Source organism: Siphateles boraxobius, unplaced genomic scaffold (assembly GCF_051911475.1).
Source record: "Siphateles boraxobius isolate OS27281-9 unplaced genomic scaffold, OSU_SipBor_1 35, whole genome shotgun sequence".
Taxonomy (NCBI): Eukaryota; Metazoa; Chordata; class Actinopteri; order Cypriniformes; family Leuciscidae; genus Siphateles; species Siphateles boraxobius.
This window is the reverse complement of record NW_027508975.1, coordinates 264,560-291,736: the sequence shown is the minus strand read 5'-3', so window position 1 is coordinate 291,736 and position 27,177 is coordinate 264,560. Positions and strand designations below refer to the sequence as shown.

General features: G+C 42.3%; 1 protein-coding gene across 3 annotated transcripts in view; it reads right to left on the bottom strand.

Annotated features, from left to right (window-relative positions):
• The window catches only part of angpt1 (angiopoietin 1), a 98,816-nt gene extending 73,095 nt beyond the window's left edge, over nucleotides 1-25,721 (bottom strand). For 2 of the 3 annotated variants that reach the window (XR_013190402.1, XM_077195730.1), the window contains exon 1: nucleotides 24,934-25,721. Coding sequence is in view for 1 of the 3 variants with exons in the window: in XM_077195730.1 (XP_077051845.1) it covers nucleotides 24,934-25,260 (327 nt within the window). In the remaining 2 variants the exon portion in view is untranslated. Of the gene's footprint in view, nucleotides 1-3,456; nucleotides 3,552-24,933 lie in introns of those variants that run through there. The other variant, XM_077195731.1, reaches the window with a different exon arrangement.
• Between the last annotated feature and the right edge of the window lie 1,456 nt (nucleotides 25,722-27,177).

Genomic DNA, 27,177 nt, shown 5'->3' with positions numbered 1-27,177 from the left:
ACAGATGTTGTGTAACAGAGAGTTACTGTACAGAGAGTTAGACAGATGTTGTGTAGCAGAGAGTTAGACAGATGTTGTGTAACAGAGACTTACTGTACAGAGAGTTAGACAGATGTTGTGTAGCAGAGAGTTAGACAGATGTTGTGTAGCAGAGAGTTACTGTACAGAGAGTTAGACAGATGTTGTGTAGCAGAGAGTTAGACAGATGTTGTGTAACAGAGACTTACTGTACAGAGAGTTAGACAGATGTTGTGTAGCAGAGAGTTAGACAGATGTTGTGTAGCAGAGTTAGACAGTTGTTGTGTAGCAGAGTTAGACAGATGTTGTGTAGCAGAGAGTTAGACAGATGTTGTGTAGCAGAGAGTTAGACAGATGTTGTGTAGCAGAGAGTTAGACAGATGTTGTGTAGCAGAGAGTTAGACAGATGTTGTGTAGCAGAGAGTTAGACAGATGTTGTGTAGCAGAGAGTTAGACAGATGTTGTGTAGCAGAGAGAGAGACAGATGTTGTTTAACAGAGACTTACTGTACAGAGAGTTAGACAGATGTTGTGTAGCAGAGAGTTAGACAGATGTTGTGTAACAGAGAGTTACTGTACAGAGAGTTAGACAGATGTTGTGTAGCAGAGAGTTAGACAGATGTTGTGTAACAGAGACTTACTGTACAGAGAGTTAGACAGATGTTGTGTAGCAGAGAGTTAGACAGATGTTGTGTAACAGAGAGTTACTGTACAGAGAGTTAGACAGATGTTGTGTAGCAGAGAGTTAGACAGATGTTGTGTAACAGAGACTTACTGTACAGAGAGTTAGACAGATGTTGTGTAGCAGAGAGTTAGACAGATGTTGTGTAGCAGAGAGTTACTGTACAGAGAGTTAGACAGATGTTGTGTAGCAGAGAGTTAGACAGATGTTGTGTAGCAGAGAGTTACTGTACAGAGAGTTAGACAGATGTTGTGTAGCAGAGAGTTAGACAGATGTTGTGTAGCAGAGAGTTAGACAGATGTTGTGTAGCAGAGAGTTAGACAGATGTTGTGTAGCAGAGAGTTAGACAGATGTTGTGTAGCAGAGAGTTACTGTACAGAGAGTTAGACAGATGTTGTGTAGCAGAGAGTTAGACAGATGTTGTGTAACAGAGACTTACTGTACAGAGAGTTAGACAGATGTTGTGTAGCAGAGAGTTAGACAGATGTTGTGTAGCAGAGTTAGACAGATGTTGTGTAGCAGAGTTAGACAGATGTTGTGTAGCAGAGAGTTAGACAGATGTTGTGTAGCAGAGAGTTAGACAGATGTTGTGTAGCAGAGAGTTAGACAGATGTTGTGTAGCAGAGAGTTAGACAGATGTTGTGTAGCAGAGAGTTAGACAGATGTTGTGTAGCAGAGAGTTAGACAGATGTTGTGTAGCAGAGAGTTAGACAGATGTTGTGTAGCAGAGAGTTAGACAGATGTTGAGCTGTAATAGCTAAAGCTCACAGTTAACCTTTACAACCTCAATCCCCGGCGCGAGTTTACAGACGCTCACTCAATCACAAACACTACTTTAAGGAACTCTCTCTCTCTCTCACACACACACGCACGCACGCACGCACGCACGCACGCACGCACGCACACACACACACACACACACACACACACACACACACACACACACACACACACACACACACACACACACACACACACACACACACACAGACAATTCAAAGAGAAATATAAGACAATGTTCATAAATCTTTCTTGAGCATCAAATTATTATGCTTCTATAAAAGGAGAAATTTGAAATAAAATTTCAAATGAATTTCAAAAATATATAATTAACAAAAAGAAAATCATTAAATGATCACGATGGGAAGCCCTAAAAGCTGAAGCGCCTGACGAACCCTCTACGGCTCTTTGTAGAACCTTTTCTTCTAAGAATGTTTAATTGTTTAAAGTCCCCCTGTGGTGAAAATGCAGCTTTTAATGTTGTTTATGTGTCTATGTGGTGTTTTTAATATGCTTTAAGACAAACCATGTGTAAATTCATAAGTCGACAGCATTGCTGAGTATTTTCTCCTTAAAACTGCAGTGAACCAAAGACAGTCTCAAAAACACGGTTTGAAATCGCTGGTGTTTCTGACGTCACAAACTACCTTGTAACCAATCAGATCAACGCGTGATCGTCAACGAGTGGATCTCTGAGTGAGTGAGTGAGTGGAGGCGGGGCTCATTTGCATATTCACAGAACCACGCATACTAAATGAGGCGAAGGGTGTCGAGATACATTCAAGATATTTTAAACCATGAAGACATTTTTTAATGGAAAAAAACATTTAAATATGTCATTTTGGTGATCAAAGAGGAGTTTTAAGGGATAAAATGATTGACTAAAGGGGACTTTAATGCTTTTAAAGTCCATTTGGAGTCTGTCCCAATCCAAGTTCACTGTATATGGAAAAGCAGCATGAACATTATGTTTCTAAGCGTTTTCTTTAGTGTTATATGGAAGAAAGAAAGTCATATGAGTTTGTAATAAAATAATTTTGAGTGAATTAACCCTTTAATGTGGAGCCTCGGACAGCGTCCAATCAATCGCCACAGCCAGCAAACGGACCGTGATCATTTCACTAAATTATCTATATTTATCGCCACAGTTTGAAGGCTACAGTTTATACACACAATGTAAATCTAAACCAACCATCTTCCAAACAATTGAAAGCCTTGCCCGGGTGCCATGGCACAGTCAGACAGTTTACCAGAGCCAGTAAAACATTACATTTTCAGATCTGGCATATTCCCAGCTGGAGTTGTTTTGTATTACAAATCCCTGAGATATTTGGTGTATATTTGGGTCCCTCGCTGCAGAGGTTCAGAAAGGCTTGATATTTCAATTCCAATAAAACGAGCTCTCGATTTAATGTGTGATTGTGGAAACCTTTGATTGTTATGTTAGTCGCCTACTAATTTATGTGTCAGATGTGGTTTGCAACTTTAGATAGAAATCTAAAACACAATATGGTTGTTTAAAAGCAATGCACACTGAGGGGTCATGAATGGCAAAATATTTAAGTAGAGGTAAGTAAAGAGGTAAAATGTATATGTTAATTGGTTGCACAGAAACACAATATCAAAACAAAATCAACATCGGTCACAGCAGCCATCGTAATCTAAACATATGACTTGAAATAATGGGAAAACGAAAAGGAAAAAAGTACTTCAGAGAAACAAAATGAGGTTTAGGAAAACATGACTACGTTTCTCAGTGTCTTAATACACATCTAGTACAACATTATATGTCAGGATAATTATATGTACACGCCAAAATTACATATCAATAAAGTAAAAAGTAAAACATCACAGTTCGGAGAACTGTCAATCACTGTCTCGCACTATTACCAGTGCTCATTGAAAATAAGTTCATCAATTCGAAATAGATGATAAATATATTCATATATTAGCATGAATATATTAAAGATTGCTTACCAAACAGCATGAACAAACAATGATGCCAAGAGGACTAGAACTGGATCTCCACAGTCTCTGCCAACTGAGGTTTCGTAGGGAGGATTGATCTCCTACTAGCACTAGACTCAACTTTGAACATTAAAGCAACTCATAAATCCATAATATCTTAATCATTGATCACCTTTTGGAAAGCACGAGCGCTCTGTTCTTTCAGCTCATTCATTTTTATCTGTCCAAAGCCACTGTAATTGATACTGATCTATAAGTACCACAAACACAGAACCAGAGCCCATCTGATGAGGACGCTGATGTGTTGCACCAAACCCAATAAAGCACAGGCAGAGAGGGATTAATATTCAATCCCGTCTCGAAAACATGAAGTTACGTGCGGGACAAAAGAAGATTGAGAGGCTGTTTGCTTTGACTCAGTGAGAGATGAGAAGACGACTCCAAGAGAAATGTTTGCCTTGTCTTTTTGACTTTGGAAGCGTGAGGGGGAAAAGTGCTTGTTATTATTATCAATACTCTGTAAATGGATTTTTTTAGTGTCCGTCTAGACAAGCTGTAGAAAGATTATTTGGACTTTTAACTGGTTCGACTCAATATATTATAAGTGTTGCACAAAGACATACACAAGGGTGTTTCATCAACGACAGGCGTTTTTATGCCCCAGGGATTCGTTTTATTGTTATCTTTATTAAGGGTTTACAGAAAGAACACAATATAACTATCTTGGAAACTTTTACTATGCCAACTTTGCAACTTTTTAAATGCATTTTATATAGAGTATAGATCTTTACCATTTTACCCTGACCCAGACTTTCAATCTTGAATTATGAAAATTCATCATACTGTATGAAATCAAATGTCATGATATTATAATCTAAACCTGCATTATTTATTTATTTATTTATTATACATACTGTATATAATATACATTTATATATACAATTATATATATAGTAAATACAGTATATAATTGTAATGAATAACTTATTGTGATATATATATATATATATATATATATATATATATATATATATATATACAACCCGATCTCACAGCAGTTCGTACAAATTTTACGAGGTGGCTAATTCGTACTAATTCATACGACCTCACTCGTCCGAATTAGTACGATTTTTGCTAAATCGTATATATTTTACGAGTTGCCCAATTCGTATGAATTCATTGTTCGATATTATTTGAGGAAACTAGTGACAGTAAGAAAAGTGTTTTAAATGAATATCAAAAATATCCATAGTTGAATAAACACCCGCGAGTGTAAACTCTGATAACCCTACAACAGCTTTAAATCTGCTGTCAGTTTGCAGATACACACACAATAAAGCGGATATCATATAGCATAAACTCATATTTATGTTCCCTCTGCATTTCTCATGTGAAATCACATTGACAGTGGAGAAATATTTTCCAAATGAGATTGTGTATGAATGTATATTTGCTCAGATCCTCAAATTACAGGACTCCACTCATATCTATTTTGCCCGAGTTGGTTTTTCAAATGACTGTGATTTCCTTGAATTACCCTGATTAATTATGTGTATCTGGATATATGGGAGAGGAAATGTCAGCATTTACCCGACCCTAGAAAAAAAAGAGGGAAACAACAAACAAACTGGAAACCAGTGATTTTCCCCATACCAGCCCTACAGCAGACCTCAGGTTTCCCAAAATGAGAAGTGATCATGGGAACGTTTCTGCCATGATGGATCACAGGAGGAATGTGACTTTCAATGGCCTGGTAATCCCCTTGGAAACATTCTGCCCGGTTCGGAATCGCACAGGGACATTGAGGAACATTATCTCAAAAATGTTTGGAGAGAGGTGTCTATTCCAGATTCTATTTTGGGGAGAACCTTCCCAAAGAATAATTTCCTTTCAAGGATATCTATGCCTATGCACAATTCAGAGTGTGGTGTGTTTGATAAAGCCCACATATATGATCTGACGAGGCTATCAGGACAATATTAAAGAGGACTTATACTGTGCTCTTCTACAAAGTCTTTATGTTGTTTTCAGGCTCTACAAGAACAGGTTTTCCTGCTTGAATGTTGATTATTTTCTTCATATTCTCCATTGTTGCGGCTCCTCTCTTACCAGTCTGTCAGTAACGCTCTGTTTACTTCCTCTATGAAGCCCCTCCTCCTGAAAAGCACACTGTGCTCTGATTGGTCGGCTGGATCAGTGTGTTGTGATTGGTCGAGCGCTTCGAGTGTGTTTGGGAAATGACCCGCCCCTTACCATAACCGCCAGTTTAAAACACTACTAACTAACTCAACTAGGCCCCGCCCCTTTATTCTGCGTATGAATTATTATAATGAGGAATATTCCCGTGTTCGTTCCCGGAAGAAACTCAAGACTACAATGGAGGCGTTTCAGGAGTTCAGAAACACTGACACTGATATAGTTGAATGTCTTTATAAAGACACAGAACTCGAGCAGTAAGTGGATTGCAACCTCTGATTGGCCATTGCGTTTAAAAAAATCATCAGATATGTCTGTAATTGGCTACATTGCTCAATGACACACAGCAAGTTGTAAATAAAAACTTTTGATGCAAACACAAATATGCTTTGGAGCGTTTGCCAATTATGTATCACCATTGTAAAAAGTGATGACTTAACTTAAAAAAATTGAGGAAACCTTAAACTATAAACCTTAAAGTAAATAAACTATTACATAATGTGGTATTAAGTAATCCAAATTAAGTAATGTGGCATTAAGTAATCCAAATTAAGAAATGTGGAATTGTCAAGTTCACATAACTTCATTTTTTCAATTAAGCATTAAGTTTATTTACTTAATTAATTTTAAGGCAACAGGTCAACTCAATTTCTAGCTTGTTACCTAAGCTTACCTCGCTCATTGCTTACGTCCCCGCTGGATATAGAGAACAACTCCCTGTGGAGCGACTTTGTGTAACTTTGCAGACCCTTTTCATGCTCAAACAGCAACATTATAAAACACCATGGGTTCACTTTATGTCAATGATGTAATTTAGCAATATGAAGGAATTACAACTGCAAGCTGTCGTCCAGCACGGCCTGTTTGCACCTATTCTAGATGCTTCTCGGCCAGAACAACAGTCTCTCACATTAAAGTTGGCCATGGCGCACGGATTGCCTCATTTCAAACAGTGGGCAAGGGTGAAGCATCACTGTGCCTCTGTCCTGATCCTTTATAAAAAGACATCAGCAGAACCGTCCCAGTGGGGACAAACACAGACAACTAGTGCAGAACTCAAAACAGAAAGCTAACAGTGTTTTTGGGAACAAATTGGATGGAAGGCATTTGATCTGCCCTGTTGAGCTTGGCATGGTGTATCTGCCCATAACAGATGTGTTTGCTGTAGAAATACTGTATGAATGTGCTCACTGCAATTTGTCACATGGTAAACTAGAAAATTTACAGCATTTTAACACAATGTACCGCCAGTTCTGTGAGGCGTGTTATGACTGCCAAGGTATCTAGGCAAATGTGAAAGAAGACACCCTGAACTTAGTTGTCGGTTTGTAATTCCAAACATAATAACTAAGCTAATCACAAGAAAACCAAACAGACAATCCTCTGCTGTCTCGGATATATCCCAGCAAATCTCACAGAGACAAGATGGGGGATTTTATTTTTAGCAGAAACGATTATTTATTTAATTTCATTTATTTGTATTATATTTTATATTGTATTATATATTATATTAATATATTAATTGAATTAAAACAAATTATATATATATATATATATATATATGCACTGCCGTTCAAAAGTTTGGGGTCGGTAAGATTTTTAATGTTTTTAAAAGAAGTCTCTTCTGCTCACCAAGGCTCCATTTATTTGTTTAAAAATACAAAACAAAACCAGTAATATTCTGAAATATTATTTCAATGTAAATCAGCTGTTCTCATCTCGCTTGCTCATTGGCTGCCCTGCGGGCAACTGCTGCAGCCTACCAGTGAGCCCGGCGTGACGTCACGCCCAATGAAGGCGCCCGCGCCTTCATAGCGTCATAGCCCGCCAGAATGGGCGTGGCTTAGCGTATAGAAGTAGGGGCTGTAGGCTGACTTCTCTGATTTTTTGTCTCTTCAGCCAGCTCTTCGCATCGCTGGATCTGAGAGAAGCCACCGCAGCCGTCGAACAAACGAAACAGCCAGCTTAGGACAGCGCTGAGGATGTCTTCGCCACCTTCAGCCATCCGTGTGAGCTACGCTATCCGGCGACATATCCTTTTATCTCTGTATTCTGTGTTCTACACTTCCTGAAAGAGCAGCGAGACGTCTTTTTCAAGATGTCTCGCACTTCCTATGGCTCGTGCAGAGCCCTCAGCGTTGGACACCGCCCATCTGCACTCTCTGCCTGGGCCAGGAACACGCAGCCTCGCCCTCTCGATGGAGGATGCGAGCACTGCGAGGAACTTCCGATGTCGACCCTGCGGGCTCGAATCGAAGTCTTTAACCACAGCGCCGCGCGGCTAGCTCTCTTTACGTTAAAAGAGAGTTTCCCCGCCCTCGCGCCCCCATTTAGCACGTCATGCAGAGCCCTCTCGAGCTCTCTGCATGACCCGGACGGGCATCATCTGTGTCACATGTAGGTCCCGTGCCCACTACTAGTGCGCGCGCCCTCATACAAACACTGTTCCCAGTTCTGGTCGACCAACGAGCACGCGGCTAGCTCTCTTTACGATACAAGAGAGCTACCCTGCCGTTCGCGCGTCATCCAGAGCCCTCTCGAGCTCTCTGCATGACCCGGACGGGCATCAACATACGCAACGTACAGGAAGCGTGGTAAGAGCAGAGATTTTTATACAGTTCTGCTCGACCAACGAGCACGCGGCTAGCTCTCTTTACGTTACAAGAGAGCTACCCCGCCCTCGCGTCATGCAGAGCCCTCTCGAGCTCTCTGCATGACCCGGACGGGCTTGCGCGCCGCCGTCGAAATGTCTCGACCTGTCAGTCCCCTTAGATAAGGCTAATGCAGCGCCGTATTTGGCAGCCAACGAGCCGGTAATGCAACTCGCTCGCCTGCACACATCCGCCGTTCTCGCGGCGACCCAGAGAAATCTCAAGTAAGTATAATGACTGGTTATCCGGCTCACGCCGTTGGTGTCTTGAGTATAGAAAAGGTGCCCACATCTCGATGTTCACCCTTACACACAAACACGATACCCCCCGTGTCTACCGCAGAGTCCACTTTCATAAAGCTGGCAAATGCCGCTCGAGTGCTAGATGTAGGAAACGTGCCCACAACTCTGTGCTCACGCCTATTTCTGCCCGCTCTGTCACACGGCCAGAACAGCCTCATACATGTCAGGTTAAGAATGTAAGTTACGTGCCCGCTCACGAGCGCTCACGCTTACTAACAGACACATCGCCTCCGAAAAGACGTGCGTGTCCCGCTGCGGCCGGACCGCCGTCAAAGTTTATTTCCCTGTCAGTCCCCTTCAAACAGGCTACTGCAGTGGTTCATTTAGCAGCCAACGAGCCGGTTTGTTCACCCTCTCGCCTGCACCAAAACGCTGTTTTCACGGCGACCCAGAGAAATCTCAAAGTAATCTCAAAGAGTATAATGTCTGGTCCGGCTCACGCCGTCTGTGTTTTAAGTGTAGTGAAAGTGCCCACGCCCCAGTGTTCACCCCTACACACAAGCACTTCGAATCTCGTGTCACTCACCAAAACCAAACCGAAAACCAAACCAATCTCTGTTACCTTAAATTATATGTTTATCTCTGTAAAGCTGCTTTGAAACAATCTACATTGTTAAAAGCGCTATATAAATGAGGATGACTTGACTTGACTTGACTCACAGAGCACACTCTCATAAAGCGCAGAAAAGCCGCTCGAGTGTTGAATGTAAGAAATGTGTTCACAGGTCTGTGCCCACTATCTGCCCGCTCTGTTACATGATCAAAAGAGCAGGTTATGAATGTAAGTCTCGTGCCCGCCAGAGAGCGTTCACGCTTGCTAACACAAACCTCCCCCCGGGCTCCGCCCGCGCGATTAAGTGTTATCACAAAACTCAGGGCATTAATAAGACGCTCCCAATCCATTATGATTGGGGCGTCAAATACACTTGTAAGTCTTGTGCCCGCGCACACGCGCTCACGCTTACAGGAAGCTTTTCCGCCCGGAGCGCTGTTTGCGCGTCAAAAAGTGAAAAAAGAATGTTCCCCATCCCTTATGATTGGGACATCTCACATAAATCAGCCGGTTTCGGCTTTCAGCGAGCAGCAATTGCCCAGAACTGAGAGCGCGCGCGCCGCGCTTTCGGCTCCGGTTCAGTTTCACAAGCCCGCAAATGGCGGCGATCTGAACCCGGAGGCCATTCGCCCCCTAGCGACTCACATAGCTGCGTGGGAAACTATTCCAGGGATTTCAGAATGGGTGCTGAGGACAATAAAGCAGGGCTATACATTTCAATTCATTCGCCGTCCCCCGCGCTTTCAAGCCCGGACCGCGACGATAGTGAATGCGGAAGTAGCACACCTACTACACGCAGAAATAGCAAATCGCTGTGCAAAGGGGCTATAGAAAAGGTACCGCTTTCTACATTTACATTTTACATTTATTCATTTAGCTGACGCTTTTATCCAAAGCGACTTACAATTGCTATATATGTCAGAGGTCGCACGCCTCTGGAGCAACTAGGGGTTAAGTGTCTTGCTCAGGAACACATTGGTGTCTCACAGTGGATTCGAACCCGGGTCTCTCACACCAAAGACATGTGTCTTATCCACTGCGCCATTACCACCCCATATTCTCTGAGCGAGTCAGGTTTTTACAGCCGATATTTTCTCGATTTCCCAAGAAGGACGGAGCCTTCAGACCTATCCTAGATCTGAGACATTTGAACAAAGTGCTTGCGAAAAGACCGTTCAAAATGCTTACAACCAGGAACATCCTCGCGCACGTTCGCCCGAGGGACTGGTTTATTTCTCTAGATCTGAAGAATGCCTATTTTCAGATTCAGATAATACCCCGTCACAGGCAAAACCCCGTACATTTACGAAGTGCATGGACGCGGCGCTCGCCCCCCTGAGAAGTCAGGGGCTGCGAATAATGAAATATCTGGACGATTGGCTGATATTGGCACAGTCAGAGACAGACCTGCTATCTCACAGAACAGTGCTTCTCAGTCACTTGGAAAGCTTGGGTCTCACGGTCAACTGGACCAAGAGTTCATTACTGCCCAGCCAGTCAATTTCCTTTTTAGGAATAGAACTGGACTCGGTGACCAGGACGGCTCGTTTATCGATACAGCGCGCGCCGTGTTCGGCACCTAGCCGCATCTTTCCAGAAGGACAGCTTTCGACCTTTGAAAACATTTCAAAGGATGTTGGACTGTATGGCATCAGCTGCAGCGGTGCTTCAGCTGGGCCTACTGCGCATGCGCTCGCTCCAATGCTGGTTGAATGCTCGGGCGTCCCGCCGAGCCTGGGTGTCTGGCGGCCAGAAAATCAGAGTGACTCAGGCCTGCATAGGGGCTCTGCAGCCCTGGTTAGTAGCCGACTGGTACCAGCAGGGAGTGATGATGGGAACCATCTCTTATCAGAAAGTCATTTCGACAGACGCGTCCAACTCGGGTTGGGGCGCACTGTTCGAGGGCAGACCGGTCTTCGGCCAGTGGTCAGACCAAGAGAAGTGTTTTCACATAAACTGTCTGGAAATGATAGCGGTCGAGAACGCGCTGAAGCGCTTCCTCCCGTTCATACAGGACCAACATGTTCTTGTCCGCTCGGACAACATTTCTGTGGTATCCTATGTAAACCGTCAGGGCTGTGTCAGATCCAGAAATCTCTGCAATCTGACGGAACGCCTCCTTATTTGGTCTCAGATACACCTGCGTTCGCTGAGGGCGGCGCATGTGCCTGGCCATTTGAACGACGGCCCAGACAAACTGTCCAGGGACAACGTTCCAGAGCGGAAGTCGACCTATTTGCATCAAAAGACAACGCTCAATGCCCGACATTCTTCTCGAAGGACGAGGACGCGCTGGCCCAGGTTTGGCCCAGCCTCCCGCTATATGCTTTCCCTCTGGTCTCTCTGTTACCACACGTGATCAAGAGAATCAGGGAAACGCGCCACTCGGAGCTCCTCATAAGCCCCGCGTTGGGAGAATCAGATTTGGTTCCCGGAATTAGCACGGCTGTCACTTACAGCTCCGTGGCCAATTCCGGTGAGGGCAGATCTCCTCTCTCAGGCTCGTGGCGCGATCTGGCATCCCCATCCAGAGCGCTGGTCTCTGCACACATTGTTGATCAACGGGTACTCGTTGCCCTGCCAGAAGGAGTGATGAACACGATCACGCAGTCTAGAGCTCCTTCCACGAGAAATCATCTAAATGGTCGGTGTTCTCCGGATGGTGCACCGACAGAGGTCTGAACCCATGGACATGCGGGGTGGCGCATCTGCTCAGCTTCCTACAAGAGCTGTTGGATAAGGGGAGGTCCCCATCCACGCTCAAAGTATACGTGGCGGCCGTGGCAGCGTTCGCAGAATCGACGCACGGCCAGTCACTGGGAAGACATGAGTTGGTCATCCGCTTCCTTAGAGGAGCTAGAAGGATGAACCCGCCGCGCCCCCCGTCAGTTCCTATGTGGGATCTTTCATTGGTCCTCGAGGCCCTGAAAGCCTTTCCATTTGAACCACTAGACTCCGTGGGGTTGAAATATCTATCACTGAAAACCGTCTTTCTGACTGCACTGTTGTCAGTAAAACGTGTGGGGGACCTGCATGCGCTGTCTGACAGCGCGCCGTGTCTTGAGTTCGGGCCGAATGACTCTAAAGTCATCCTCAGACCTAGACATGGCTATGTTCCTAAAGTAATGGGCACTCCATTCAGAGCGCAAGTTATTTCGCTGTCAGCTCGGGCAGCATCTGACAGCGAAAGTGAGGTGAATCTCCTCTGCCCTGTCAGGGCGCTGAGATTTTACATTACGCGCTCCGCCTCCTTCAGGCGTTCAGAACAGCTTTTTGTTTCGTTTGGAGGGAGCACCAAGGGTCTCGCCTCCTCGAAACAGAGCCTGTCCAGATGGATAGTGGACGCTATAGCAGCTGTTTCATTCCACGAGAGGCGTGGCCTCGTCGTGGGCGTGGTCCAGTGGGATTTCTATCCATGACATATGTGTAGCGGCGGGCTGGAGCTCTCCGTCTACCTTTGTCAGGTTTTATAACCTAGAAGTTCCTGCCTTGCAGGCTAAACTTTTGTCAGTTTGAAGGAGAGGTGTATTCTGCCCAGATCTTCCTGCTCAGATCACTCTCACGTGACTCAGCTCTCCTGGTTGAGCTGCACTAGTAGGGTATGTGCCATGTGCCTATACAGACTGGCGCGCTGCTCTGTATTCCCTATTTGTGCTTATGTACAAGTGATGGCCCGCGTGGCTGGCCACCTTATTTTTTCCACTTATGGGGTTCCCCTGAAAGTTCGGAGTCTCATTGTGGATGCTTGGCGCGCACGGCGTTGACAAAGTGTTCCCGTAGCGTAAGCTAAACTTACGCAATACGAGAGAACCTCTCGTAAGAGAACGATACTCGGTTACTAACGTAACCTCGTTTCTCTCTAGAGAGGGAACAAGTATTGCGTAACCGGCCGTGCTCGCGCCACGAGCGACTTCGCTTCAGTCGACCAAAAACCAGAGAAGTCAGCCTACAGCCCCTACTTCTATACGCTAAGCCACGCCCATTCTGGCGGGCTGTGACACTATGAAGGCGCGGGCGCCCTTCACTGGGCGTGACGTCATGCTGGGCTCACTGGTAGGCTGCAGCAGTTGCCCGCAGGGCAGCCAATGAGCATGCGAGATGGCCTGCTCTAGGTCTGCTAGCTGCTGCACTGCGTTGACAATGAATACAAAATTAAGGATAATTTTTTGGCTTCAATATCTCAAGAAGATGAATCTTTCCCGTAGCGTAAGCTAAACTTACGCAATACTCGTTCCCTCTCTAGAGAGAACCGAGGTTACGTTAGTAACCAAGTATCGTTTTCTATGTAAATATATTGTAAAGTCTAATTTATTTCTGTGATCAAAGCTGAATTTTCAGCATCATTACTCCAGTCTTCAGTGTCACATGATCCTTCAGAAATCAGTATAATATGATGATTTGATGCTCAAGAAACATTTTGATGAACTTTTGAACGGCAGTGTATATCATTTATTATATATTAGCTCATTTATTAGCTTTATCTATAAAGATGCATAAAATTGTGCATGCAGAAAGAGAAATGCATCAAAAAAGACAAAACAGGTCAGAGATGACAGGCTCTTACGGACGGGCCGGCACAGACGGGGTCTTGCCGCCTCACTCATGGGATTGTATTGTCACACTATTCAACGCTGTATAATTCAGAGGCCTCTTTGTGTCTGTGCAAGTTGTTTTGTGGCCGAGCAGAGGGAGGGAAGAGGGGAGAAGAAAGGACACAAAAATAGAGTGACGGGAGGAAAGTGTGAGGGAGTAAGAGAAAGACTTTTGCATTGGTAGACAAGACTATAAATAAGTCGTATAAGAGAAAAAGATTAAAACCAGATCTATCCACGCAAGCCTCATGCTCTTAAACAGCTATTAATGTGTCTGTGTGTATGATGCTTGATGAGATGAGCACAGGAACAGATCTGTAGATGACATGCCTGTGTCAAAACGCTGATACACAGAAAATCAGTCTTATAGACACAAGCCAGAGATCCATTCTCACACAAACACACACACACACGCACACACACACACACACACACACACACACACACACACACACACACACACACACACACACACACACACACACACACACACACACACACACACACACACACACACACACACACACACACACACACAGACAGACACGCACGCACGCACGCACGCACGCACACACACACACACACACACACAGACACACACGCACAGTAATGCATCATCCTCATGCATTCTCTAGGCATTTTAAGAGGAGTGCAGAACAAGATGGCTTCCTGCCAATGTCTGATGGTTGACATCTACGCTTTTAATATTCTTTTATCTCGACTGACTTTTAGTTTTGTTGAATTATTGACCTCATGAAATGGCCTGACTAGCACAGTTTTCTCTTGACATTTCCTGCTGATATATTTCATGTTGAAAAGGTTGTCCATCTTTTTTAAATACCCAACAGGCTTTACACTAGGGCTGGGTGATATGGCAAAAAAAATATTATCATGGTGTTTCTTTCCATATCATTCGTTACCAATATTTATCACAATATTCATTTACCATTAACAGGGAAGGAAATGGGGAAGGAAACCTTGAGACCATTGTGCCTGGTGATACTTGTCAAAAAAGCCAGATTACACTTTTAAATTTTAAGTCCCTCTGTGTTCTGGAAATCAAGCTTTTAATGTTGTTTATATGTCTACAGTATGTGGTGTTTTTAATATGCTTTAAGACAAATCATATGTAAATTCATAAGTCTTTAGCCATAAGTCAACTCCATTGCTGAGTATTTTCTCCTTAAAACGGCGGTGAACCAAAAACAGTATCAAAAAACCGGTTTGAAATCGCTGGTGTTTTTTGACGTCACAAACAGCTTTAGTTCGCCGTCTTCAGCAATTATACCATCCTGACATGCACAGTTGGTACAAGGTGGAGTGTGAGAAGCTGGATGAGGCCCAGACATGGCCCAGACGAAGCCCAGACGAGGCCCAGACACGAGGTCCAGACGAGGCCAAGACGAAGCCCAGACACGAGGCCCAGACGAGGCCAAGACGAAGCCCAGACACGAGGCCCAGACGAAGCCCAGACACGAGGCCCAGACACGAGGTCCAGACACGAGGCCCAGACGAGGCCCAGACACGAGGCCCAGACACAAGGCTCAGACGAGGCCCAGACATGAGGTCCAAACAGGAGGCCCAAACAGGAGGCCCAGCCGAGGCCCAGACACAAGGCCCAGATGAGGCCCAGAAGTGAGGCCCAGACACAAGGCCCAGACATGAGGCCCAAACATTAGGCCCACATGAAGCCCAAAGTAGGCCCAGACGAGGCCCAGACACAAGGCCCAGAGGAAGCCCAGACACGAGGCCCAGACACGAGGCCCAGACACGAAGCCCAGACACGAGGCCCAGACACAAGTCCCAGACGAGGCCCAGACATGAGGCCCAGACATGAGGCCCAAAAAGGAGGCCCAAACAGGAGGCCCAGTCGAGGCCCAGACACAAGGCCCAGATGAGGCCCAGAAACGAGGCCCAGACGAGGCCCAGACACAAGCCCAGACGAGGCCTAGACACAAGGCCCAGACACAAGGCCCAGATGAGGCCCAGACACGAGGCCCAGACGAAGCCCAGACTGGAAGGCCCATACTTGGTCCAGACACGAGGCCCAGACACGAAGCCCAGACGAAGCCCAGATGAGGCCCAGACACGAGGCCCAGACAAAGCCCAGACTGGGAGGCTCAGACGAGGTCCAGACACAAGGCCCAGACACGAAGCCCAGACGAAGCCCAGATGAGGCCCAGACGAAGCCCAGACGAGGCCCAGACACAAGGCCCAGACACAAGGCCCAGACGACACGCAGACACAAGGTCCAGACGACACACAGACGCGAGGCCCAGAAATGATGCCAAAAACAGAAAAATCACAGTGAAAAGAAGGGGGAAATTGTATATTTATCAACATGTTTTATATCATAAAAGTGGTGCACTGCAAAAAAAAAAAAGATTGTTCTTCCTCAGTATTTCTTTCTTGTTTTCCGTTACAAAAAACACTCTTAAATCAAGATACATTTACTGGAGAAGTAAAATGACTTCAGATATTATTCTCAAGAGTTATTCTCAAGAGTCATAGAGTTCTCAACGGGCCGGCGGGACCCGCAGGTTCGGGCCGGATTCGGGTCGAAAATATAAGCAAATGACTCGGGTTGGGTCGGACCTCGGGCTTAATCTTTTCCGCTCAGTGAAAAAAAAACATTTATTAATCATCGCTGCTGTTCACCGTAAAGAAAGTCTGGCTGCTGCATGCAACGTGCATCGCGGGGGCAGAGCTGACGCCGCTGCGTGCACGCCTTTAGCCTGGAGAAGAAGATGGAGTTGGTGAAAGTAAACTTGCCGCAGGTGAATTCACCGTCGCTACTACAGGAGTGGGAAAATCAGAGGTCTGAAAAGTGTTTGGAGTGGTGCTGGATTCTGATGGAAATTCTACAGGTTATGTGCAATGATCAAAATGCAAGGTGCTGATGAAATATGACAGCAAAAAAACGGTCGTCCAGAAGATTTTTATTTGAAGCATATTTAGTAGCCTATATAGCCTATTTATATATTTAAAGTTTGTTTCAGTTGTTTGTAGGCTATTGTTAAAAGACGTGAACATTAAAGATTGATTTGAATTCCCGTCTGATGGTCGTGATAATACGTGTAGCCTATGAGAAAAAAAGAAAACAAATGAAAATCAGCGTCGGGCTGCGGGCCGGGTTCGGGCAGATAATTCATGTTGATGTGTCGGCTAAAAATCGGGTCCGGGCTTTAAAAGCCACGGGCCTGGTCGGGTCGGGTTGTAATTTTCAGGCCCGTTGAGAACTCTAATCTGTCAATGGAGTCAGAAAAAATAAACTAGTTTTACCTTTGAATTAATTTTATATTTCTGACTCCACTGACAGATATTTGTTCTTGTTTTAAGCGCACATTTCTTCATTTCTGATGATTTTTTTTGATGTTTTTTTGAATTTTGATGATTTACAAAATTACAAAATTAAAGTGTTTTTTTTCAAATGACTTGAACAGAAAATTTGATTAAACTAACTTTAAGGCACCATCTGAACAGAAATGATATATATATATATATATATTTTTTTTTTTGGTGAAGTGTTTCTGAGGTATGTAAACAACTATCAACTCTCTGACAGTTTAAGACCAGTTGAAGACCTCGGCTAAGCTTACAGACCAATATATTGTTTTAATGGAGATCATAATGCAAGATTGGCATCAAGATTGGAGATCATTAAAAAATGTCAATGAAAAAAATCCCCGATAAAACAAACTACTCCTCGAGTTCTGGCAGGGAGAAGCAAGACCTGTGGCTCGGATACAGCACAAGTGTTACAAAAACCTTCATGTGAGAATGATAAGAGAAAATATAACTCATCCAAATACTCTGCTTCACACACACACATTTTTGATTTCCCGCTCTTTCTCGACTCTGTCCTCTGTGGTTTCCCACAGGGAGGGTAACATTAATCCTCATTACTTATCTGCCTCTCTTTATTCAACAATTCTGCAGTTCGGCCCAAGAGTCATCCATAGCACTCTTTCATCCACAAATGTGATGCTTTGATTTGATTTCATGGAAAAGCTGAAGTATTTAAACATTATTAAAGCTGAAATATTGGCAAACAGGGCTGGAGAAGACTTTTCTCTTGGGTTTATTACTGTCAGAAGGTTCTGATTATAATGAACGGGTGGATAAAATGGGAAAAGAAATATACAGATGTACTTTGTGCATTTAAGATATTATATGCTTTTATGATTATGCTACATTTAGAACATTTTCAATTATTCAAACTGTTTAATTGCATTTCTAAAATGAATGAGGAGCCAAACCTAACTGGAATATGGAAAAAGTCACATGATTTCTGAAATCACGCACTTGCATTTCAAAATGTTATTGCATTTGATGTCAAATACTGAAAAGACCCAAGGTTAATCATACAAAGTTAAAAAGAAGAAAATCTTAGAGTAAGAAGAAAAGAAAAAGCTAAGATTTGAAAGAAGTCCATGTCTATTTCTGGTTCAAAACAAATTGAATTGAAGTTATATTTTAATAAAAAAAATTAAAGTGATATTTTTAATGCCAACAGTAACAGCGTTTTCCAAAGAAAATAGTCCAGGGCAACACAAATGCCAAAAGATACAACAAAATATTCTCATTTTTATTCAGCACACATTAACTTTTAGCCTGAGGAATTTTCCCCCCAAAAGCCCAAAACACCTAACGTAAATAAAATGACAATTAAATTCACATTAATCCTAAAGCGAGCTGCACCAGAGGACGATTTATTAAAGTCACAGACTGAAATCCGAGCGCTTAAATACATTAAGCTGCCTACAGTGTGGCGGGAGAGAGTTTACAAAATTAGGAAAACGTTAAGCGGCGTATTGGTTTGAGTTTCGGGGTGTAGATTTCAAGAAGTTTCTCTGCCCTTTATCAAACAGACATGGCAGAGCTAGCTTAACGACCCAGATGAAATGCAGTTTGGGGAAAATTGCTTCAAAAATAGCATGGATCATCAAGACAGACTCAATTATTTTTTGCTGAAAAAAATATTTGTAAAAAAAAAAAAGGTGACCAAATATTATTGGTTTTTACTCACCCATATTAAGGTGTTCACTTGTGGTTTCACCTCTCACAGGTATTAAAGAGGACTTTAGTGTGTAATGTTGCTGTTTCTAGCATGAAAAAGCTCTCTAAAGATCCAAGATTCTTCAGCGTCAGTGTTTCTGAACTCCTGAAACGCCTCCATTGTAGTCTTGAGTTTCTTCCGGGAACGAACACGTCACAATATTCCTCATTATAATAATTCATACGCAGAATAAAGGGGCAGGGCCTGGTTGAGTTAGTTAGTAGTGTGTTAAACTGGCGGTTATGGTAAGGGGCGGGACATTTCCCAAACACACTCGAAGCGCTCGACCAATCACAACACACTGATCCAGCTGACCAATCAGAGCACAGTGTGCTTTTCAGGAGGAGGGGCTTCATAGAGACAGGAAGTAAACAGAGTTACTGACAGACTGGGAAGAGAGGAGCCGCAACAATGGAGAATATGAGGAAAATAATCAACATTCAAGCAGGAAAAACTGTTCTTGTAGAGCCTGAAAACAACATGAAGACTTTGTAGAGGCGCATAAAAGGTCCTCTTTAAAATTGAAGCAGTGACGTCTCTCTGTGGTGCTCAGATAAATGTGGCACTGCTGCGTGTAAAAGCTATGAAACAGGAAGGAAGAGCTTTTTAGTCAGTTATGAACGTTCATCCAGCTTATTGCTTTTGGCTGCTTCTATCAGCAAAACAAACTCTGATACAAAGGAAGTCACCATTAAAATAGCTCAGCCCTGCCTGGGCTTCATAGACACGCTGTGTGGCCCGTGAGGGTTCAGTCTTCATGAATACCATCAGTGACGGAAACCCTCTCGAGCGTCGGGATTAACCTCTCCGTTTCTCTCTAGTCGCGGGTCGAGCAGAACAATGGTGAATTTCACAGGGCCAGGGTTCGAATGTGTGCTTTTAAATCTAAAATGCTGCTTGGCAAGACACACTATCCTCAGGAACATGAGCTCGGAAAAAGTTCTCTTTGAACACGGAGTGTGAAGATCCATCACTTCCAGTCCCCTGACGACTCGCACATGTGACATGGCAGAACCTTGAGCTTTTCCCAAAATGGACCTCGAGCCCTACTGACAGACTGAAATCCTTTAAATAGGCCATTTATGCCCTTTTCAAAGTCTACAAGAACAGGTTTTCCAGCTTAAATGTTGATTATTTTCCTCATATTCTCCATTGTTGCGGCTCCTCTCTTCCCAGTCTGTCAGTAACGCTCTGTTTACTTCCTGTCTCTATGAAGCCCCTCCTCCTGAAAAGCACACTGTGCTCTGATTGGTCGGCTGGATCAGTGTGTTGTGATTGGTCGAGCGCTTCGAGTGTGTTTAGGAAATGTCCCGCCCCTTACCATAACCGCCAGTTTAACACACTACTAACTAACTCAACCAGGCCCCGCCCCTTTATTCTGCATATGAATTATAAAAATGAGGAATATTGTGATGTGTTCGTTCCCGGAAGAAACTCAAGACTAAAATGGAGGCGTTTCAGGAGTTCAGAAACACTGACACTGATATAGTTATAAATGTCTTTACTGATCAACTTAATGCATACTTGCTGCCTTTCAAAACAAAGTTCTTTCACTTTGATTCTATGAAGAGGAACGGAGCAGATTGTGTTCCACAGAAGAAGGAAAGTCATCCGGGATTGGAATGACATGAGGTTGGGAAATGATTAGATATCCAAGAAACTGGATAATACCCTTTTCTCAAATTTAAAAGCATCCCTTCATTAAACAGCTGATAGTTTAAGTATTTGAGATTAGCTAGCAACGTCCACAAGAGGCTAGTTTCCTGTAACAAATGATAAAAGATCACAGTCAATCCACAACAGTCTCCATGCCTGCTTCTGGGATAATCCCTGGACAAACAGAAGCCACCTTTGACTGGACAAGAATGTTATCGGGATACTCTTCCCCCGTCCCAGATGAATTCCTCAGTAAACGCATATATCGACCCCACACAGACCCTCCACACCTCAACAACACTCACTATCTGCAGTCTTTCATCAGCCGAGGCTCGAGTGGGATTGAGAATTACTCCTCAGTCACGGCTCACTTGATTAAGACAGATAGACCAGCGAAGACACTTCATCTTCTGTCGGATGAAATATGTTAAATGCATCCTCATGTTCCTCCAGCACAATTATCCTGAATGAGAACTGCCCCTCAATGCACTAAAACCAGCTTTTCGGTTACACTTTACAATAAGGTTTCATTTAAACTGACAATGAGCAATACGTTAGTTTTGTTTTGTTTTTTAATTCTCATTTCGTTTTCCAGTATTTATTAATGTTTGTTAATGCTAGTTCATAAAAATACAGCTGTTCATTGTTTGTTCACGTTAGTTGACAGCTAAATGTAAACAAATACAATCTTTGATTTTAATTATGTATTAGTAAATGTTGAAATTAACATTAACTAAGATTAATAAATGCTGTAGTAATATTGTTCATGTTAACTAAGGTAGTTAATTAATGTTAACTAATGAACCTTATTGTAAAGTGTTACAATCTTTTCTTCTTCTACCCGTCCTGTTATATTGCAATGAGACTTAAGTAGAGCTACCGAACAAGACAACTTCTCTCTGCCATGATCTATTAACATCGTCTAATCGACGCTGTGTTTTTCCAGCATAAAGCATATCAGTGAGGAGGAAAAGTGGCATTACTAATGTTAGCAGATGTGCTTATACTCCTTTCACTATATTTTATGATAAGCCAGTTACTCACTGGTGTAGAATTCAGACTGCATGAACTGCCAAAACGGCTTTTTTATGAACTCTGACATACTAAAATGTTCAACTACGTCTTTTGATAGCATGCATGTCCTGGTAAAAAGGCTTTTTATTTTTCTTGCTTTCATGCTTTTTGTTTTTTAACCATTGCAGCATAATATTATTTCAGCTGAAATGCAGCCAAAAGAGATTTTGTATTCATATAAGTGTCTGGAAATACTAATCTGTAGCTGTTTTACATCCATCAGTATAATAAAGTTGGACGGCGCTGCAAAATGAAGAAGAGAATGGAAATGCTGAGAAAAGCACGTGGGATATGATTGTTTGGAAGGAACGCTTTAGATCAATTATGATTCTGTTCATGTTGAAGCCATACCTTCTGCTTAAAAACATCATGCTAGATTATTGTTTTAAAAAGGACTGGGCCACCCAATCTATCATTACATTACATTGAGACATCACGTCAATTCAACAAATATGCGCAGAGCATAAAACAGGTTACTATATATATATATATATATATATATATATATATATACACACACACACCCTTAATGTAATCCATCATATTTTAAAAGTGTGGTTTGTTTTATGAAAATAACCAGATTCTAATCTCAGAAACTCACAAGATCCCGATATTGATGTGTGTGTATTAGATGTAGTTTGTTTGTCTAATGACAAAGACAATGTTAGATTAGTTTGCATGCCAAGTAACTTTTGGTTGTTTCTGTATGTGTTTCTGCTTTAGAAGCAATTATCATTAACAATTTGTTGACTGGCCGGTCTAGTAAACCCATTATAATTGAACTATAATTAAAATTATAGAGAAATAAAATTAAATAACAGTCATTTAAATTATCATCAGCGTTTTATCTATTATACAGGAATGTATAAATTACTACACAAATGCATGCAGCTATCTAAACAAATTACACTATTAAAAAAAAAAAAAAAAATCTACAAGTGAGGTCCAAATGTCTGAGATCACCAATAATAAAAAAGTTTTAATTTTATCGCTTTTGTTTTTAATCATTTAAATATTTATTTTAATCAATGTAATAACACATTAGTTTGGTCCCAGAATTTTGGACATTTAATAAATATTATTATCACTATTACTATAATGGTAACACTTTACAATAAGGCTCATTAGTTAACATTAGTTAATGTATTAACTAACAAATAAATTTTTTACAGTATTTATTAATCTTTTTTAATGTAAGTTAATAAAAATCCAGCCGTTTGTTATTTGTTCATGTTAGTTCACAGAGCATTAACTAATGTTAACAAATACAACCTTTGATTTTAATAACATATTAGTAAATGTTGAAATTAATATTAACTAAGATTAATTAATGCTGTAGAAGTATTGTTCATTCTTAATTCATATTAACTACGATAGTTAACTAATGTTAACTAATGAACCTTGTAAAGTGTTACCGTTATTAAAATTATTATTCAATTCAATTCACATTTATTTGTATAGCGCTTTTCACAATACACGTCGTTTCAAACAGCTTTAAAGCATGAGTCCACATTACAATTTAGAGTGATCAGAAGTAACTGTCTAAGTTATGTATTTCAGAAATGTACATTTACAAATCACAGTTAGCTAAAAATTATTAATTTAAACAATGTAATAATTTAAGGCAGAAACAATGAGCTCATTGAACTAATTAATACGTTCTTGTTGACAAAAAGTATTCATTATGTTTTAATCAAATATATTTAATCATTTAGTTTAAGTAAACATATTTTTGTTCAAATCACATTTAATTCCCATCAACTTTGCTTAAAGGTTATAAAAAACAAAAGCAAAACCCTCTCAGTCATGTAACGGAGAATTGTACAGTGAACAAGCCGATGCTTTTAGAAAGCATTAGAAAGTTTTCTGTTATCTGGCAGGACAGTTAAAGTTAGAGTTTAGACCATGATTGAGGATTCCCCTCTCTTCCTTCTAACGCTCCCGGGGGTCCGGCTGACTTCCGGCTGACTTCCGGTCATTAAAGAGACAGTGCATCGACTACCATCTGTGTGACTGACAGCCCGTCATCAGCTCGACGTGTGGAGTCCACCTGAACATCTGTGAAACCAGCCAGACGCCGGTGGAGCGAGACTCTCCCGAACACAGCGATCGTGTTGATGTAAATCAGCTCTCTGACAGCTAAAGTGCCCAGCGTAATGCTTTTAATAAGACAGGTCTGTTATTGTTAAAGCTCGTTCTCTGCCTTGTTGCAAAACCCGCAGAGCAGTGACCGTAAAACTCGTCCTTACAATCTGCAGTCTGAACATCGGCCAAGAACGCAGCTCAGAAAAAACATCTGAGAAGTTTCACTGTTGTCTACACAATTCCAGACGACAATCGAACAGCCGAAGTGCTGAGCGTCCGGAAGAAGCGCTGATCCCTGTCGGATTTACACTCGCAAACACTTCTGACAGACAGACGGAATAATTCAGACGGAACGATTGACAGAACCATAGAACTATAGACAGACAGAGAGACAGATAGATAGACAGATAGACGGAATGATAGATAGAATGATGAAATGACAGACAGACAGACAGACAGACAAGTAGATGACAGATAGATAGATAGATAGATAGATAGATAGATAGATAGTACAATAGACAGACAGACAGACAAATAGATAGATAGATAGATAGATAGATAGATAGATAGATAGATAGATAGATAGATAGATAGATAGATAGATAGATAGATAGATAGACAAATATATGATAGATAGATAGATAGATAGATAGATAGATAGATAGATAGATAGATAGATAGATAGATAGATAGATAGATAGATAGATGATAGATAGATAGATAGAAAGATAGATAGATAGATAGATAGAACAATAGACAGACAGACAAATAGATGATAGATAGATAGATAGATAGATAGATAGATAGATAGATAGATAGATAGATGATAGATAGATAGATAGATAGATAGATAGATAGATAGATAGATAGATAGATAGACAGATAGACAGATAGATAGATAGATAGATAGATAGATAGATAGATAGATAGATAGATAGATAGATAGATTGATAGATAGATAGACAGATAGACAGATAGATAGATGGACAGACAGAGCGATAGATGGAATCTATATTTAAAAGTGCTATGTAAAATGTAATACATTTTGAGGGTTAACATGTAAAAACATAAAATGTATATTTATTTTTCTTCAAAAATGTTGAACTTTAAGCTAAAAATATCTGTGTAAACTGAGCCTTTAATCGTCTCACAGCTGCTTTAGACTTTATTTAGTTCTGACTCGCACATCCAAAGTCTCAGTTTCCACACACCAAGCTTTATATCTTTCCCAGTTATAACTCACTTCTCTGTCCACTTCTCAGCTCACCAGACCATGAACAACAGTGTTTAAACCCGAGCCCAGATGAGCGTGACTCACCTTCTGCAGCCACTGTGTGTAGTTCTCCATGACGTGCTCCAGCTGCTGGATCTTCTCGTCTTCGGGCTGAGGAGCGTCTCGCTGAAGAGTATTTGCGTTGTACGCCGATCCCGTTTTAAACTCTCGACACGCTCCTGCGTCGTTCTCCGGGAGGATGAAAGTGTAACTGCACGGTCCGTGTTGAATCCGGTGGTATTTCCGACTGCTGTTGCTTCTCCCCGTGGAGCTTCTGAGTCCTTCTTCTGCTCCTCGTCTCTGATCGGCTCCTGCACAGTCTGAGAGAGCCAGCAGCGCTGCCAGACACACACACCGCCACACACACCACATGGCCGGAGCTGGAGGAGTGTGTTCAGGGGTTCGCTCGGGTGCTTTAGTTCAGAGTCAGGTGGAGTCAGTGCGAGGAGAGATGTTCACGTCTCTGGACCGGTGCCTGGAGGTCATCATTGATCCTGTCACCTGCTCAAAACACTCTAATAGTTGAAGTTCTTGAGGAGAAGTGAAGCTGTGAGAAACTGCATGTGAAACGCAGTTATGAAGAAAGCATGAAGATGTAGTCTGGAGTTGTCAGACCTCCCCTGGCGCTCTCTCTCTCTATGTTTGCTCTGTGTGTGTGACCGTGCGACTCAATGACTTTGCTCTGGGTTTCTAGCATGCTCTGTGCCGGCCCCTCGCAGTGACTGGAGAGGAATGTGTGCGTGTACGTGTGTGTGTGTGTGTGAGAGAGAGAGAGAGAGAGAGAGAGACAGAGAGAGAAAAGGAAAGTGAAGCGTAGCGGGACCCCAGCGAAGAGGATGTTCTCAGTGCTTGAGGATCGTTTTACAAGCGTTCTGACCCTGTGTTTGTGTTGTAGCCCTGCCTCCTGTACACTGAGTCTTCTGTAACACACACACACGCACACACACACACACGCACACACACACACACACACATTTAGTGGACAGCAGATCAACTTTTACACTGTATATTCACAATAGATTTGGTTGCATTTGAAGAGATAGTTCACACGGAATTGTTATCATGCATATCATGTTTTCCATAGTATGATCCCCCCCCCCCCCCCCCCCCATAAAACACAAAAAGAGAGTTTAGCGGAAATGTCCATTGCTTTAAAATAAAAGTGAATTATGACCATAGCTGTCAAAGTATTTTCAGAGATTAAGCACTCATCCTGAAAACTCTGGTTTTCATTCTGAACTCATATAAAGCTAATATGGCTTCAAAAGATAAGGAATATAGTAGTGGCGTAACATGGATGGTTTTATATATAGAAATATAAATAGACAAATAGATAGATAAATGGATGGATGGGTAGATAGATCACTGTGACAGTGAAACTCTGCTCCAATCAGATACAAGCCTGTAATTTACAGAATCAACCTCTTGTTTCCATAAAAAATTGAGTCTAGAACTGAGTCCAGACCTGATTCTAGACCTGAGTCTAGAACTGAGTCGAGAACTGAGTCTAGAATTGAGTCTAGAACTGAGTCTAGAATTGAGTCTAGAACTGAATCAAGAACAGAGTCCAGAACTGAGTCTAGAACTGAGTCTAGAACAGAGTCCAGAACTGAATCAAGAACTGAGTCGAGAATTGAGTCTAGAATTGAGTCTAGAACTGAGTCTAGAATTGAGTCTAGAACTGAATCAAGAACTATCCAGAAATGAGTCTAGAACTGAGTCTAGAACAGAGTCCAGAACTGAATCAAGAACTGAGTCCAGAGCTGAATCTAGAACTGAGTCCAGAACTGTCCTGAACTGAGTCTAGAACTGAGTCCAGAACTGAGTCCAGAACTGAGTCTAGAACTGAGTCCAGAACTGTCCTAAACTGAGTCTAGAACTGAGTCCAGAATTGAGTCTAGAAACTGAGTCTAGAACTGTCCAGAACTGAGTCCAGAACTGAGTCTAGAACTGAGTCTAGAACTGTCCAGAACTGAGTCCAGAACTGAGTCTAGAACTGAGTCTAGACTAGAACTGAGTCCAGAACTGAGTCTAGAACTGAGTCCAGAACTGAGTGTAGAACTGAGTCTAGAACTGAGTCCAGAACTGAGTGTAGAACTGAGTCCAGAACTGATTCTAGAACTGAGTCCAGAACTGATTCTAGAACTGAGTCTAGAACTGAGTCAATAACTGTCCAGAACTGAGTCTAGAACTGAGTCTAGAACTGAGTCTAGAATTGAGTCTAGAACTGAGTCTAGAACTGAGTCTAGAACTGAGTCTAGAACTGAGTCTAGAATTGAGTCTAGAACT